Below are 18,657 nucleotides of genomic sequence, written 5' to 3'. Positions count from 1 at the left end.
TCTTCTTCTTCTTCTTCTTCTTCTTCTTCTTCTTCTTCTTCTTCTTCCTCTTCCTCTTCCTCTTCCTCTTCTTCTTATTATTATTTGAGAGGGGTGGGGCAGACGGAGAGAGAAAGAGAATCCACGCTGTCAGCACAGAGTCTGACACGGGCTTGACCTCACAATCCTGGGATCATGACCTGAGCTAAAATCAAGAATCAGACACTCAACCAACTAAGCCACTCAGGTGCCCCTATTTGTTTATTATTATTTTTTTTTAATTTTTTTTTCAACGTTTTTATTTATTTTTGGGACAGAGAGAGACAGAGTATGAACGGGGGAGGGGCAGAGAGAGAGGGAGACACAGAATCGGAAACAGGCTCCAGGCTCTGAGCCATCCGCCCAGAGCCCGACGCGGGGCTCGAACTCACGGACCGCGAGATCGTGACCTGGCTGAAGCCGGACGCTTAACCGACTGCGCCACCCAGGCGCCCCTTGTTTATTATTTTTAAGTTATTTTAATAACTATACAGATATCTAATAGTAAGGATTAGCAGAGAATTCTAAGAGGACAGAAAATTTTAAATTTTAATTTTCAGGGTGGCAAAATGGCCTAAAATCCATATATCTGCATAATGGCCTTATCTATGTTAAGCAAACATGCCTTCAGACACTGAATTCAATTATAGTATTTTCTATAAATACAGATATAAGCAAGCTAGCCACAGATCAACTGTTTTTTAACTGTTTTCTCGTATATAAATGTAGAATTCTGTGGTTTGTCAGGGGTCAGCAAACTTTTTCTGTAAAGGGCCAGAAACTAAATATTTTCCATTTTGTGGGCCATATGGCCTCAGTCACAACTACTCAATTCTGTCCTTGTAGCATGAAAGCAGCCATAGACAATATAAATGAATGATGTGGCTGTGTTCCGGTAAATCCTTAAATACAAATAAGGCAGGAGACAGATTTAGCCTATAATCCATAGTTTGCTGATATCTTGCCTAGGGCATCAATGTGTCTAGGAAATCTAGAATTCTTTAACTTCATGGGGCACTAAAGATCAAAAAATGCCCAAAATTCACAAGGACAATATGATATAAAAATGACTTCATAAAAAGAGTTCAATATATCTTTTCTGATAAGATGTTTTTCTAAGTGTTCTTCTTCCTTCTTTCTATATGGGTATAGGTAGTTATATATATTGATATCAAAATTTTGGTGCTTATACACTTACTTAAAAACTGATTTCAGATAAAACTTGACTGGGGATATTACTTAATTCCTATAATATTAGAGTAGTCACGAAGGCAATAAAAATATGCCTAATAATCTTCCAGGCCAGTGGTCATTTTTAAAAAATGTTTTCTTTATTTTTGAGAGAGAGAGAGAGAGACAGAGTATAAGCAGAGAAGGGCAGAGAGAGAGGGAGACACAGAATCCGAAGCAGGCCCCAGCCTCTGAGCTGTCAGCACAGAGCCTGATGTGGGGCTCCAACCCATGCACCATAAGATCATGACCTGAGCCTAAGTGGGAAGCTTAACTGACTGAGGTGTGCAGGCACCCATAGTGGTCACTTTTTAAACTGTTATTATGTCCATACTCCTGGGAAAATGAGTGGGTTAGAAATGGTGATAATATAGCAAAACATCTAATTTTCAGTTTCAGTTTCTTTAAGACAGGAAAAATGCAACTTGTTATATTTAACAAAGAGAAGGAAAGTATTACCTTAATGGCAGGTATAAATCTGTGCCCTTTACTCATTGGCTGTTGTGAGAAAATTACCTGAGAGAGGACCAAAAAAAAAAAAAAAAAAAAAAAAAAAAAAAAAGAGTCCTATATTCATCTGTCATGGTTCAGTGCTTTATTTCCTCCTCTTTTCTTGAAGAATTCCAGAAACAGAAAGCTGACCTTCCTCTATGTACTTCCTCTTCTGCTATCATCACCTGTGATTAAATCTAAAATCTTTATGGATAAGGTATTGCACATGTAATGGAAAAGGGTTAATAAGGGTGCAAAAGGCTCCAGGAGAATTAAATCACATTAAAGAAGATGGGTGAGCCATAGTGCATCATGTCTGGAGAATTAATCATATAATGCTCAGACCAAGGTTGAGATCAAAAACTCTATCTGTTTCTATGTGAGGGTCTGAGGTTGGAAAAGAAGAAATAACAATAATACCGCCAGAGAGAAAATATATATATATATATATATTGAAAAGAAATGTAGCATATTTGTGTCCTGCCCAGATGGCCTTAGATCCCTTGTGCCAGCCTTGTGTGCCCACCTCTCTGCTTTTACATGCTTTCCTCCTAACCAGAGGACCGTGCAACCTTCAGAAGACTGCCCTTGGGTACTGGAGCCATATAGCCTGTCTGGAATGGACTAGTGCCTGGGACCTTTACAACTGCTACCTCAGGGAAACCTGTAACCAATGACTATTTGATATGGTGATGCAAAAACTTAGTTTTCTTGTGTTAAGGCAGGACAAGTTGGGGTGTGCTTTACACTATCAAAATCTGGCTGAGTCTGGGATTTCAACTGACATTATACTCTCATTTGGCTTTTTTCCCCTTCTTATCCTGCTTTACCCACACCCTTACTGGTTTCTCTTTAATAAAACACTTAAATGAAAACATTTGCATCCAACTCCTTACGTTAGGGTCTTTATGTGTGAGAATCTGCTCTGAGACAACAAAGTACCATAATTTCTTAGCTTTTATATAATAGCTAAAGTCCTACTACATTTAATACCAATAAGCACATAATTTGTGAAAAAGTGTCAACCAACCTGTCAACAAATGCATGGTGAAGAAGAAAAATGGGATCATTGGCAGATCCCTGTACCTGAGACATCGTTCCATTCATATAGATGTGCAAGGCATTGTGCATGCTGCTTTGAGAGGCATCTGCTATCCCAGTAAGTGGACTAGCAAATCCTGTTGGTAAAAAGAAAATTGAAAAGAAAAAATGAGTTGGCCCTGGTAGTTGAAAATCTCAGTGATTATCTCATTTAGTTTACAACTACATTTGAGAGCTTAATTCAAAGTAATAAAATTCATGCTGTAGTAGGATTCTTTACATTTAATAAATCTTGGTGGAATTTAAGGGTATTAATCTGGGGACAGTGGACTGATTAACCAGATGGACTAGGTGGAGCCAGTTGTATGTCCTCCCAATGCTTCTGCCTATTATTTCTCCTCTGGATACTGAAAAGTAGTAAGAACTTTTTATAATAATCAGCATGGTCACTTTCACTTAGAGAAGATCTTTCCAGCCTGTTTTGTGTCTCCTTGCTTTCCAGTTCTGGAGGTTACTTTTAATTTTGGTTTCTGGTTCCAGAGGAAACATGAAATGTGTGACCTTCTGCATCACAGTATGGGGGATATCATCAGGTCATCATGTGCTAGATTTTGCAAACTACCCATTTAAAAGTTGATCAAGACTCCATTAAATGGTTCCCTTCATTGCATCAGAAATACTAACAGTGGGAATATAATAAGGATGAGAGATATTATTTTCGGAATATTAACTGTGCTAAATGCTTTTGGCAGCATATGTCCGCCAACCTTTATAGCAACTCTGCCAATTACAAATTATTTTCCCCATTGGAAAGAAGAGAAAACTGAGCCTCAGTGAAGTTGAATTTTCCTAGGCTACACAGGCACTGGAAGAAGAGTTGGGATTTTAACCTATATCAGTTAAGATATAGATCTTCTAGATCTGAGCTCTTGTTATTTTGTGTTCTCTCTCCTACATCACCTGGGAAGAGCAAGAGTAAGATATTTTAGAGTCCATGCAGACAAAACATAAAACATAAATAAAACTCAGATTCAGAACCATACAAAGAAGTTAATTTATCAAAGTTAAATTGTAAAATAGCAACCTATTTGGGGCAATATAGCTAAGGGCATATTATTAAATTTCAGAATTTGGAAATATCAAACAAACAGAAACTGTCATATGATGATGATGATGATGATGGTGGTGGTGGTGGTGGTGGTAAAGGTAGATACACACAGTGGAGGCACTATGATTTGGGCAGGGGAGTTCTAGCTAATTTTGTGCATCTAGGTTTATTTTCTTGTCAAACTCTTCATTTTTTAAAGTTTATTTATTTATTTTGAGGGAGGGAGAGAGAGAGAAAAAAAAAAAAAAAAAAAACACGAGCAGGGGAGGGACAGAAAGAGAGAGAGAATACCAAGCAGGCTCTGCACTGCCAGCTCAGAGCCCAAGGAGGGACTCAAACTCACGAACCACAAGATCATGACCTGAGTGGAAATCAAGTCAGACGCTTAACTAATGAACCACCCAGGTGCCCAAACCTCTTCATTTTTAAAGGTGCAACCCTTGACTTTCACATTCACTGCTTTTTGCTCTTCCACCACTGTGGCTCACAGTATTCTGCCCCTCAGTTTGTGACTTTTTTCTTTTCTTTTGAGCTTTTTGTACTCATTCTCAGAGACCATCCTGAGCCCTGCACTCACTGGAAGCTTAGCCTAAGAACATACACTTCCATCCCCTCTTGTCTGTGAAACTTTTATGATTATATACATTGTGTGTGTGTGTGTGTGTGTGTGTGTGTGTGTGTCCCTTACTATATGCAGGGATTTTTCTAAGAGCTTGACATGACAAATTTCTTATGCTCTTCAGAGTGATCCTACAAATTAGGTATCTTTATCATCTCCATTACATAAACTTGAAAAAAAAGGGGCTTAGAGAAGTAAAGTAACTTGTCTACAGTTAAAAAATAAATAAGAGCAATTAAAGTTGGGACACAAGCTTGTTTTATTCTAGAGCTTAGGCTCTTGAATGTATCTTATGTAGCAATAAATTACATATCATGGAGGAAAAACTTCTGTAGATCAATAGTCTTTAAGCTATTATCCTTGAGAAGCACCAAATGAAAGTTTTAAAAACACATTTTATATATGCTCTCACATATTTTTAAGTAGATTCCAGATTATTTTAATCATAATTGTAAATACTTTCAGAGGTTATAACTTCAGAGATATTGCAAATAGCACAAATTTAAAACTAAAAAATTAGTACCACTTTTTAAAAATACATCCATCTTATTCACTATCATCCATGTCAAAAATACCTAAACAAACTCCATTATCACCTGAAAATTTATGAGGTTTTCTTTTTTGACTTCATATCATATTTTTGTTCTACTTTCCCTTAGAAACATACTAAATGTTATATAAGTTATGCTTGATTTAAAGAAAAAACTTTTTTGCAATTAAAATAGGTATACAATTAAAATTGTCTTTAAAAATTTCATGTAAGCATTAATCTAAAATGGGTTAAGGGGCGCATGGGTGGCTCAGTCGGTTAAGCAGCCGACTTCGGCTCAGGTCATGATCTCGCGGTCCGTGAGTTCGAGCCCCGCGTCGGGCTCTGTGCTGACAGCTCAGAGCCTGGAGCCTGTTTCAGATTCTGTGTCTCCCTCTGTCTGACCCTCCCTCGTTCATGCTCTGTCTCTCTCTGTCTCAAAAATAAATAAACATTAAAAAAAAATAAAAATAAATAAAATAAAATGGGTTAATTTATCATTAAACATTTTAGCCATAGCAACCTATCAAAATCACATAAATATATTAAACTGCTTTATAAAATATTAAATATAAAAAAGTAAAATTTTAGTGAAAGTTTATTTCTTAATGATATTGGTGAAAGATCATTAATTAAAAATTAATTCAGCTATCCATGGATTAATACCCCAAAGGATAAAGCTTAGCATACATTCTATTCTAAATTTCAGAAACTAAATGTAGGTCCTGAGAAAATTTTGTTCTCAAAAATAACTACATGGAAACAAAAGAGGTTTTAGAGTAATTTCACTTAATTATTTTAACTCTATTTTAGTTATATGCCAAAAATGACACACTAATCCATCATCAAATAATCTGATCCATCAGCTGTAACTCAACCAAGAATTCTTTCATGAAAGCAATCTTATAAATTATGAATTTATTTACAAATCACTCAACTTGCAAGACATTTGCTACCTAGTCATTAAAGTCATGCCCTTTAGCAACACTGGCACCAATATTTTGAATTTTCTATCTGTTTGACACCCTGTAGGTTTTTACCCCTTCTGATAATGTGTTCTGTTGAGTATGGATTCAGGATGTGTGAGAAGAAGGTTTTTCTTGTGAAAAGTAGGAAAAAGGAGTGTATATGGGGCAGAGGTAAAGGAGAACCTTCGGGAGCCTCTCCATTTAAGATTGATTTTAGAACAATGTTCTTGGGAGGAGGACCTGGAAATAGATTTGCTTAACACTCTCTGTAACATGTACCCTGTAGAAAGTCTTAGTGAAACTGCAGTAGTGTGTCTATCCCGTTTGAATATACTGCTATAGAGAAAAGATTGTTAGAATTATGCAAACTCAGCTTTAAATTCTATATTTCTTACCAAAAGTATGACCTTTGTCAAGTTAAAATTTTTTTGAGACTCAGTTTCTTCATTGGTAAGAGAGGGAATAATTAATGCCTATCTGGATTCTAATGAGGAATAATTCTGTAGCAGGTGTGAAGCTTCTAGTATAGAATCTGGCACAAATGAATACTTCCTGAGTAGTACCTGTCACTTCTATCAGTTCATTGCATTTGAACAATGGGTGGTCATCATGAGAGGACGGGCCAAGAATATGGGGGTACTCCCCCTGCAGGAAAGTCTCTTTTGCCACAACTCCCCACCATCAGGACCCATCCCAGCACCCGACACCTCTCCCCTTCCTAAACTCCTTTGCTCTACAGAAACCTGACTGCTGCTTGCCTTTATCCAACATTAGAGTGATCTTAGAAAGTAGGATTGAGCCCAGCATCCCCCTACACCGCCATCTTCCTCCCAATGAATGGATAAAGAAATTGTGGTTTATATACACAGTAGAATACTACTTGGCAATAAGAAAGAATGAAATATGGCCTTTTGTAGCAACATGGATGGAACTGGAAAGAGTTATGCTAAGTGAATTAAGTCATACAGAGAAAGACAGATACCATATGTTTTCACTCTTATGTGGATCCTGAGAAACTGAACAGAAGACCATGGGGGAGGGGAAGGAAAAAAAAGTTAGAGAGGGAGGGAGGCAAACCATAAGAGACTCTTAAAAACAGAATAAACTGAGGGTTGGTCGGGAATGAGAGGGAGGGAAGGGTGGGTGATGGGCATTGAGGAGGGCACCTGTTGGAAGGAGCACTGGGTGTTGTATGGAAACCAATTTGACAATAAATTTCATATTAAAAAAAAAAGAAAGTAGGATTGCCATTCTAACAGTGTTCTCAGTGAGGCTTGTGTTTCTTTACTTGCTTCTTTGGCTAATTTTCCAGATACTGAATCTGGGAAAGCCTCCAAAGTTATTCAGAAAGGACATCTGAATAAGAAGCATATGGAATTTGTCAGAATACTGTGATACATGCTCAGAAATAGTTCAAAGATAAAGACTGAGCAAATATCTGACCTCCTGTGACAGGTACTCGATTATTAATATAGATCATCTTACTATATTAACTCTTAAATGAACTGTGTACATCTTGTCTCTTGAAATAGACTAGAAATGCCTTATACATAGGAACCAAATCTTTTGCTTTGATTTTCCACAAAGACAGAGACTCTCACATCTTGGTATTTAAAAGAAAACCAGATATAAAATATGTTTCAATCCTTCACACACCATTCTATAGAGATTGGGAATAAGAAACATACATTTCTCTCCATAAAATCTTAAGGGACCATCAGAAAGCTCTACTCTGCTGCTTGTTAAGAGACAAAACAGAGAAAAATGTCATGGATGTGAATACTATGAAATTTTGAATAAATGATTTTCTATTTTACTTCTTCACACAATTCATTATTTTTTCAGTAAATCACTTTGGAAAAATAAGAAAGGATTATACCAATATCAATAGATTCTCTTGCTGAGATTTTAATTCTCTTTTGGAAGAGCAAGTCAAAGAGGAAATTCTAGGCACCAAATAATAACAATTTATACTTGAAGCTTTTGAAATATCTTTTACATAGGTGATCTCATTTGAACCCCAGGGTGACCTGTTATTATAAATAACATCATTGTCTCAGTTTACAGATGAGAAATCAAGTTTATAAAAGTTACACATCTATTAGTTAACACACCTACATTCAAGCTAGTAATTGAGGGAATCAAGGAATCGAATATAGCTCTTCAAACCTGTGGGGTTTTTTTCCTCTACACTGCGGTTGGGTTGTATCTGTGCTGACTTGATACAACTTGGAAGCCTCTTTTTACTATGGACTACAAAATGAATTTATGAGCTTGCTGTTTCCATCTACTAAGAGCAAGGTGCAGGATGTGTCACTGTTTCACTCTTGTCCAAGGATCCCCCATGATGGGAAGTCTAATAAGTCAGCAGGGACCTTGTTAGCAGTCACAGATGCCAAAATGGCTCAAAGTTCTTTGTGAAGGGCAGTGACGGTTGCCCAAATTACTCTGTGTTAAGCCTTCAAAACTGCGTGTTGTGTTCCTACGGGAAATTAATAAACACAGTTTCTGGCTGATCATAACAGTACGAAACTTCAGCTTGTCAATCCATGATTTTCTCTTTTGTTTCCTCCTCAAAAGTACTCTGGAGACTTTTTCTGTTTGTTTGTTTGTTTGTTTTTTACTGAAGCCTATCTCTGACCCCTGGAGATTCAGATTTAATTGGTATAGAGTGGGGGCTCAGGCACTTGGAATTTTAAAACACCCAAGTGATTCTAATGAGCAACCAGGGTTGAAATTCGCTGGTTTAGGCTAAATTGCTTTCCATCCTCTAAACTTGAGCTCACAATTTAAAAACTTTACCTCTGAATATATTATTCTCTTCACTTGAAATTTTCTCCTCCTATATCCTGACAGTCCAAAAATGCTTCTGCCTTTGAAATCCTACACCACACACTTCTGACTTCAAATATTTTCATGCTGATAACTTCTTCAACACGCACGCTTGAAAATGACGTTTAAAAAAGTCTAGCAATTACTATGTGGCAGGCACTGGATGGACATTTTTTCATGTATCTAATTTAATTCTGATGTTTCTTTCTAGGAACCTGGGTTATAGATGTTACACTTTATCATGTCTGGTAGATTTTGATATGTGAGAAAGTATGTAGTTAAATCTTCAGAACAGAGTACCTTTATTTGATTTAATTTCATGTTAAGTGCATCTCAAATCTGTTTTAATATTTCTTAGAGTTTCAGTGATATAATCAGAGAAAAGAAAGCAGAACGATAGAAAAATGTACATTAGGGCATGTGAAGATTGAAGCGACATGACTGTTATGCCCCCCTGGCTATATTTCCCCTAATTACTCTCCTAATATGCAACTTAATTCAGGATCTATAAAGTGCATAGCCTCACGAGGTTACACACAATGATGTTAGGGGGTAGTAATTGATGGCTGAGTACTTTTAAAAGGCTTATAATTTAAATTACTTGTAGCAGAAATATAATATTGCAGATCAAAAAAAGATCTTGGCTCTAAGCAAGTCCCTAGATACAATGGAAGCATTAACTTTCAATCCAATTTCAGGCTTTCTCAAATAAAGTACTAGCTCTACAGCCATAAATGTAATTAATTAGCATTTATGTTTATTAGAAAATACTTTTAATTCCTCCAACAGTGAATGCAGCAATGTAACATATAATTATTAGATGATAGTTAAGTTCACAAATGCTTGACAATTTCTGTGGTTCTCCAAAATACAGTCCCAGGGCCAGCAGCATCACCTATAAATTTGTCAGAAATGCAAATCCTCTAGCCATACCAGAGAACTATTGAATCAGAAAGTCAGTGGGTTTCACCATTTGTGCCAAAACAAGCCTTTCAGGTAAATCTAATGCACACCAAAGTTTGAGAACCACTGCTCTAATTATTTGCATCGTTTGCACAAAGACAATGGTGGATACTTAGTCATAGTCATCTCCATAAACTCAATAAAGTAGAGCAGGAGAATTATTTCATGTGTCATCACTTTAAATTGTTTGTTACTTTAAATATCAGACTAATTTCTCCTGTTAGGAACCTCAATGTGTGTGTGTGTGTGTGTGTGTGTGTGTGTGTGTGTGTGTGTGTGTTTTACGTGTACATGAACATATGTAATCATTTTCTTTACATACATGTTACAAATATGCAGCATATATATAATTCATACCATCCAGTGATTTTTTTCAGCATTTCTCAGATCTTACCTCTACTTTATGAACACATCCATAGAATGATCTTACACATCAATTGTCCATTTTTTCATTTAAAATTTGTCTGAAACTTATTTTAAGGTAAAATTTTACAATGGCTTTCTATATTCTAGGTCTATATCCTATATCCTGGAAAGACTCAGGAATAGTGAACTACACAGCAGAGCCATTTAGTTCGCTGAATTATACAAACTGAAACAAAGAACTTTATAGACAAGGTGTTATTCAAGCTGTATTCTTGTCCCTGTTCTTCACTTATGACTGAATTGGTAGTGCTTGGTGCATTTGGTGTATTTCCTTGGGTGTGCTAAAACTTTGTTAGTAGATTAATGCTAATGCTAACCAGTTTTGAAGCAAAGCTAGGGGAACCAACCATCCTAGTCCCTATTTGCCCCAGGTTGTTCTTGGTTTAGCACTGAAAAGCCTGTGTCATATGTAGGACCAGCTTCATAAGCATGCAGCTGAGTGTTCCCCGCCCAAAGCTGCCTGTACTTGGTTTAATGCTCTGCTGTTGCTATCTTGAAATTCTTAATATTTTTTGAACAAGGTATTCCATATTTACATTTTACATTGGGATTTGCAAGTTATATAGCTAATCCTTGTCCTGGATGTGACAAGGACCCCATAATCCTAGGCAAACAGAGATGGTTAGTCACCCTGCTAAAGTTCTATATAACATTCTGTCATGACAGGCTTCATTTGATAGTGCAATTCTATAAAATACAAGTCAAGTGATTTAAATGTGTCCTTTTTCTTATTAATGCTTTGCTTTTTAATTAGGCAAGATCATTTAATGGTATTTTCATATGCAGGTTACTAATTCCCTATATATCTATAATTTTCTGTAATGAATATTTTAACATATTTGTGTTACATTTTATAGTTTGCAAAACACTTCCAGGCACATATTCTCATATATCATTCCCAGTAGTGTGCTAGCAAAGATTAATAGACAGATCTTGGAGGTGAAATGGGGCACGGGGGCAGAATACGCTGTTTTGTAGCATCTGTCAATTTTCATGGTGTAAATATTCTGATGATTGTTAGTTTCAAGGTACCAACTTGATGTCTTTGAGTAAGAATGGAGAAAAAAAATGCTGTCAGCTCTCATAGCTGGTAAGAGCTCCAACATGTTACTGGATGTTCCTCAAATAAGGGAGATAGAATAGGGGTCACCATACTTATAGTGCAAATGCAGAGGTTGTGGAATCTGGATGAGATTAAAGTTCACATGTTTTTTGACTGGCTAATGCCAAAACTATCTCTTTAATTTTCTCATTCCAAATCCTGTGTTCTTCCCCTTATACCATTCTGTCTTTCTTATCACTCATATCTATAAATTTGTGTATAATAATTATTGCAACAAATGCACGGGAGCATACATATGCCATGGATGAAAAAGTTTAACATCAAATAAAGTTAGTTTTAGGGAAGAAAACTTAATAAAGATTCTACTTATATTAAATTAGGGGTAATTTTGAGATGCCTGGTTGGCTTAGTCAGTTAAGCATCTGACTTCAGCTCAGGTCACTATCTCATGGTTGGTGTGTTTGAGTCCTGCATCAGCCCTCTACTGTCAGCACAGAGTCTGCTTCAGATCCTCTGTCTCCCTTTCACTCTGCCCCCCACCCCATTCGCACTCTCTCACTCTCTTTCAAAAATAAATGAAACATTAAAAAAAATAAAACAAAACTAAGGGTATTTTTTTTTTAAATTGAAGGGTAGTTGACACAATGCTATATCAGGTTCAGGTGTTCAACATGGTGATTCCACAGCTCTACATTATGCTATTCGCACAAGTGGAACTACCATCTGTCACCATACAACACTATTACAGTATTTTTGACTATATTGTCTATGCTGTACCAAGGGTATTTTTAAGATGCCTTTGATTAAAATCATTTGAAAATGTGTTCGAGGTTTTCACGGGTTTGCATTTTCAAACTTCAATTTCAAGGAGAGGCTTGTGCTTGCGTAAGATGAAATGTCATCTTCACAATTTAATTATAAATGGAAATATTCGTATATTTTTTAAAAAAATTAATGCTTATTTTTGAGAGAGAGAGAAAGCATGAACAGGGGAGAGGCAGAAAGAGAGGGGGAGAGAGAGACAGACAGAATCTGAAGTAGGCTGCAGGCTCTGAGCTGTCAGCACAGAGCCCGACGTGGGGCTTGAACTCATGAACTGCAAGATAATGACCTGAGCCAAAGTAGGACGCTCAACCGACTGAGCCACCCAGGTGCTCTTGATTCATATATTTTATTTGCATTTGTTACTGCTTAGTTACCACTTGGCCACAAAGAGTTTTACAATTACAACACTTTCAACTTCTGTGTGGTAGGCACTAGGCTAAATGTTTCCTTATGTTCTTATGGAATTTAATCCTCTTAGTAACTCTGTAAATAGCATCATTAAGCCAACTTTCAGGTGGTGAAACTAAGGCACAATAAGAATCCGTGGTTTATCCAAAATCATTCAACTAATAAGTGGCAGAGCCAGGATTTGGGCTATCTACCAGATTTCAAAGGTCTGCTCCTAATCATTTTGTTATGCGTTTTTAGTTGATATAGAGCTATCAGTTGTACTAAAATATAAAATCTCTGAGATGACAGTACATCTCTTCTAGTTCCAGCAGCACCCTTGTTTCCCTTAATTCTTTTCAATGAAAAAGCTGAGGCATCTGATCCAGCCCAGTTTTCCATAATATTCTCTTTCAGGTTAGAGAAGCTTCTATACTGGTGATTCCTACTCTCCCTCTTTTCTTGGATGAGTACCTTACAAGCTTCCTTCAAATGGTTTACAGTTAGCTGGATCAATCAAATCCCTGCCATAAAACACAGTGAAAGCTGGGATTCTGGTAATGCCACCAATATATAAGGCCAGATTTTCACCTCCTTAAGCCCAATATTTGTTTCTGTCAAATTGAATTCTCTTAATGAATTTCAGAAGTCTGTAGAAGGGTTTAACTGCATCTCATAGGGGCACTTGTACCCCAATGTTTATAGCAGTACTTTCAACAATAGCCAAATTATGGAAAGAGCCTAAATGTCCATCAACTGATGAATGGATAAAGAAGTTGTGGTTTATATATACAATGGAATACTACTTGGCAATGAGAAAGAATGAAATATGGCCTTTTGAAGCAATATGAATGGAACTAAAGAGTGTTATGCTAAGTGAAATAAGTCATACAGAGAAAGACAGATACCATATGTTTTCACTCTTATGTGGATCCTGAGAAATTTAACAGAAGACCATGGGGGAGGGGAAGGGGAAAAAAAGTTAGGGAGGGAGGCAAACCATAAGAGACTCTTAAAAACTGAGAATAAACTGAGGGTTGATGGGGGGGGGGAGGGAGAGGAAGGTGGGTGATGGGCATTGAGGAGGGCACCTCCTGGGATAAGCACTGGGTGTTGTACGGAAACCAATTTGACCATAAATTTCATATAGAAGGGTTTAATTGCATCTCAAAGGTTGATTTTTAAATGTCATTTTAAATAGAAACTATCATCATGTTGTTACACTTTGGATGCCAACTCAGTTTAGGACTAATACTTGTCTGAAACAACTTTTGTCTACTGGAAACCTAAAATACTAGTCTACTCCATTATTTAGAATTTAGTTTGTATGTAGAGCTAGAAAATGAAACTGTGCATCAGCATGCAAGTCAGGGACTTTATTATTTAATGAAATTTTCCCATCACAGAGACTGTTGTAAGTAATTTACAAATGTTAACTCATGTCATCCTTGTAACAACACACGAGGAAGGTGTTGTGATTATCTTCACTTTTTAAATGAGGAACATCAAGTAAAGACATGTTAAACTTACCAAAAATCATCTGGCTATTAAGTGATAGTATCAGGGTTTTAACCCAAGTAGTCTATTAATCACTACTCTCTGCTTCCTCTAAAACTTGGTCTCTCTATTTGAAAGACTTGGGGACGTGACCTCCCCTGTTGATGATCCAATTTTGCTACCTATTATCTGTGTGACCTTGTCAAATTATTCTGAATCTCAGTTCCCTCATCTCCAAAATAAATGTAATAATAAAGATGGTATAAAGCTTTTGAGAGGAGTAATTAAGATAATGGATGTGAAAAGATTTTAGGAACCAAAAGAGTAGAGCTATTGATATAAGCAGTTGTTATTAATTACAGGACTCTCTGTGAATTTCTAAGGTTATTATGTTAGGATATTAGAAAGAATTTGTAATTTTCCCCTTTTTATTCTTTCCACTTTATCTTACCTACCCCAACTCATCTTGAGAATATCAGATCATCAAAGTTTCTCTAAAAATAAACACTTGGTTAGGTCCCTCTATTTAATAACACACTTCTCTCTTTTTAATCATTTACTTTCTTTGGATTATAATTACTTATTCATGGTCCAGTTCTTAGCTACACTGTAAGTGCCAAGACAGAAGGATCTGCATCATATTCACTAGTTATTGCTAGTGTATTGCGAAGTACCTGCACGTGGCAGATGCTTTATAAATACTTGTTGAATAAATAAACATAGGATATTTATTTCTCCTCTTAAAACATGCAACCCAGTTGCTAGCATAATTTTAAAATAAGTTATGCTAAAAAGTAAACTCAGTTAAGCTACAATTTTTGTGAAACATGCCCATAATGTTCCTAGGCTTATTGTTGAGTGAGAGGGATCATGGCTCTGAATCTGGCTCTTATGTATTTATTGAATAGGCCATCCTCTCAGTATTATCCCAATAGAGTAATTAATTGTAGGTAGGCCCAAACAGCTTGTATGAAAAATAGTTATGTTGTTGCTCCTCATTGGAGGAAATAATAGATGTTAGGAACGAAAAGATAGGTGATTCTTCATTCAAACCAAACATGTTAATAGGAATAATTATTCACACATAAATCATGGGATACATTTTGGGAGATGCCTTTGAGAAAGAAGAATATATAATGGCTAGGGAAAACAGAATTTCATGGATTTTTCTACCTAGTACAAAATGGGATAAAGTGGGAAAATATCATAGGAAAGTGGAGTGGGAAGAAGAAACAGTGGCAAGTGAGAAAAGGTAAATTAAGAATCGAGCCTTCAATGTGAGACATCCTAGCCCAAAACTAAAACCCTCAGCAATTAGTAAATCCTAGAGAGGAAAAAAAAGGAAAGTCTCAAACAAAAAAACCCAACATATATCTATTCAGTGCGTTCAAAAAAAACAATTTATTTGAACTCCTGTATGCGCAACAAACCTCATATTTAGGTGTGGCCCTGAAAATGAATTGTGGCTAATGAAATATGAGCAGAAAGTAGGCAGACCACTTTCAGGTTGGACCTATATATTTTTCCTATAGGACTCTCCAAACACCTGCTTCTCTTGTCTCCCAGGAATATGCAGAAGAGCCATCAGAGAGTTGAGGGATAGTGGAATCACTAAAATAGCCACATGAAAGGCTACTCACCAACTATTAACATCGAAACTGGACTTGGTGTGAGCAAGTGATCAATTTTTATCAGGTTAGACAACTAACACTGGGGGCTTGTTTGTTACAGTTCTTATATTTTCATGAGTGTGGGCTACTGTAACAAAGTATTGTAGGCTGGGTGGCTTATAAACAAAAGAAATTTATTTCTCAGCGTTCTAGAGGTTGTAAATTTGAGATAAGGGTGCCAGTATGGTCAAGTTCTGGTGAAGGCCCTCTTCCAGTTTGCAAATTACTGGCTTCTGGTTGTGTCCTCACATGGCAGAGATCAGAGAGGGGAAGTAAGCTCTGTTGTGACTCTTATAAGGACACTCACTAATCCTATTCTGAGGGCTCCATTCTCATGACCTCATCTAATCCTCATTAAATCCCAGAGGCCCACCTTCTAATACATTGCTAAGTGGTAGGGTTTCAACACATGAATTTGGAGGGGGCACAGTCAGTACATATATTCTAGCATGTTACTCTAATTTCCTAAATTATATCATAAATTCTCTAAACTTAATAACTTGAAAGGTCTGGAGTAAAAGAATATTTTGGTACTTCACTTACCACTACAGAAATACGGTTATCTTATATGAAACACATGAGACAGAACACTGTAGGGGAAGTACAGTAAAACCTTGGATTGTGAGCAACTTGTTCTGTGAGGGTTCCACAAGACGAGCAAACATTTCTAATAAATTTTAACTTGATAAACAAACAATGCCTTGCATTACAAGTAGTATGTGACACTGAATGTCACATGACCACAACTGAACCATTGGTTCTCTCTCTGACTCTTGCTGTCGGACTGTGAGTGATCGCCTCCCATGTTTGGATGTTCAGTCTCAGGCCATGGTGTTTGGCAGAAATCCATGATTTTTCAGAGTGTTGGAGGTGCCCACAACTGGCACCTGTGTATTTTCTTTTTTGTCACTTCAAAACACCTATGGACAGTCCTTTGCTTTTCCATACAAGAATAAGCTTAGGAATGCTTTGCTTCATTCTAGGTCAGGCTGCCTGCAGATACAGACTCATTCCTCTGCAGCCTTATTGCCAGTTACATTAAATACAGTATATGACAAGAGTTTATTAATACTGTGCTGTAGTCAACATCATGCAAGCATATAAAATGGCCCCCATGCAGAAAAAGGTTGAAAAGAAAGGCAGTAAGAAGAAGGAGATGATTATGGTGGAAGTTAAGAAGGAAATCATTGAGAAGTACAAAAGAGGTATATGAATTGCCAAAATTTCAAGATTATATAAGAAGTCTATCTTGACCATTTGCACAGTATTAAAGAAGAAAGAAGAAATAAGGGGCTAGATTTGTTTTGGAATGAATCATCTGAGCTTCTGTTATTTCTTACGGGGATATCTGCTTTGATATGTAAGTACTTTGGATTAAAGCATGTTTTCAGAATGAATTATGCTCGTAAAGCAAGGTTTTACTGTACTTGATGTTAATTTTACAACAAACACTAGGAAAGTATTTCAGCAAACACTAGGGAAAGGGATTGTAACAGAAATTGCTAATTTTTTCTCCAGCACAAGGTCTCTTCTTTTTCCTAATAATAAATATCCTAAATGTAGTGGGACACATGGCCACTAGCTGGAGATTACATTTTTGAGTTACCCTTTAGAGCTAAGTGTGGCCATGTTTGTTTGACCATAGGGATAAAACAGAATGGATGAGAGACACTTCTAACTTACGCCTTTAAAGGGAAATGGACAAGCATTCCTCTACCCACTTTGTGCTCTTCCTGCCAATGAAGTGAAGATATTAGAACGAAGGTTTAGAGACAGACGTTGGGAGTTGAGCATGGTAGAATTGTACTACCAGTACTGGATTATCCACCTCTGTTGTTTCATGAGAACAAAATAAACATCTTTCTTTTTTAAGGCACCTTATTTGGGTTTTCTTTCTTACAGTATTTTAAAGTGAGTCCTAATAAATAGAAGGAGAAATAAGCAATATCTTATAGATATTAGCGATTAGAAATATCTTATAGAACTAATGATCTGTGCAATCTTGGAAGGAGTCCTTAGAACTATAGTTACTTTTGGTGTATATATAAGTGATGCTTCTTATCCTTATTAATTCCCATATTTCAAATATCTCTTCCTATAAAATAAATCCTTTTCATCAGTATATACTCATCTACTTATTTAAGCACTGAAGTTATAATTTCAAGTGCACAAGCTTTCAAAGCTTCTATTGATAAGTCACCTACTGTGAGGTCAATGCCACATGATTCTGAATTTGCTATAGAATGAAAATGAAAAATAAGTATAGTTTGGGTTAAAATTATTGATAAAAATATAATAGAATTCTAAAACTATGCATAAATCTTAAAGAAATAAATCTTTATAAAATCTTTAAAAACATTTTCTTTATTGTAGTATAACAGAGGCTTCCCACATTTAACAAACATTATCTTATTTGACACTCATATGAACATTCACAGACAGACAGTGAGAAATATTCTATTTGATAGATGAAAAATATAGTGTGAATTTAAATGGTTTACCCAGGGTCTCATGCCTTGAGTTCAAGTGATGTCTCTTCAAGGATATTAGTATAATTACCAAATTTCTAAACATTTCCCACTGAGATTATGAGCTCAGAAATCATACTGATTTTGAATTCCAGCTCTGCCATTTATGATCTATGTTGCTATAAGCAAATGACCTTGCCTTTCTGACATACTTTTTTCTCATCTATAGAATGGGGATAATAAATAAAACTTACCTCTTAAGACAAGGTTGATAAAAGGTAGAAAAATTGTTTACTAAAGTACCTAACATTTAGTAACCTCTAAATAAATGTTAACTATTAGTTTTTTCTTAATTTTAATTTTTAAGAGAGGATATATTTATAGCATAATAAAAATGTACAACTCTAGGGAGTACAATTTATATTATATTTTATAATTTCATCCTCTAGAGCACAATACAATAAAAATTGGATTGTGTCACCAGAGTTGTATGAACAGTAACCTTAATGAATTTTTTTAGA

General features: G+C 36.2%; 1 protein-coding gene across 2 annotated transcripts in view; it reads right to left on the bottom strand.

Moving 5' to 3' along the window:
- Window positions 1-18,657, bottom strand: part of TYR (tyrosinase) — a 106,699-nt gene that overhangs the window by 57,250 nt on the left and 30,792 nt on the right. For both annotated transcript variants that reach the window (XM_040489585.1, XM_040489584.1), the window contains exon 3: window positions 2,771-2,918. In XM_040489585.1, the coding sequence (XP_040345519.1) occupies window positions 2,771-2,918 (148 nt within the window). The remainder of the gene's footprint in view (window positions 1-2,770; window positions 2,919-18,657) is intronic.

Source organism: Herpailurus yagouaroundi, unplaced genomic scaffold (assembly GCF_014898765.1).
Source record: "Herpailurus yagouaroundi ecotype Mexico unplaced genomic scaffold, PumYag 180, whole genome shotgun sequence".
In the NCBI taxonomy this organism is placed as follows: Eukaryota; Metazoa; Chordata; class Mammalia; order Carnivora; family Felidae; genus Herpailurus; species Herpailurus yagouaroundi.
Note: the sequence above shows the minus strand (reverse complement) of the source record. Positions and strands in the feature narration are given on the sequence as shown.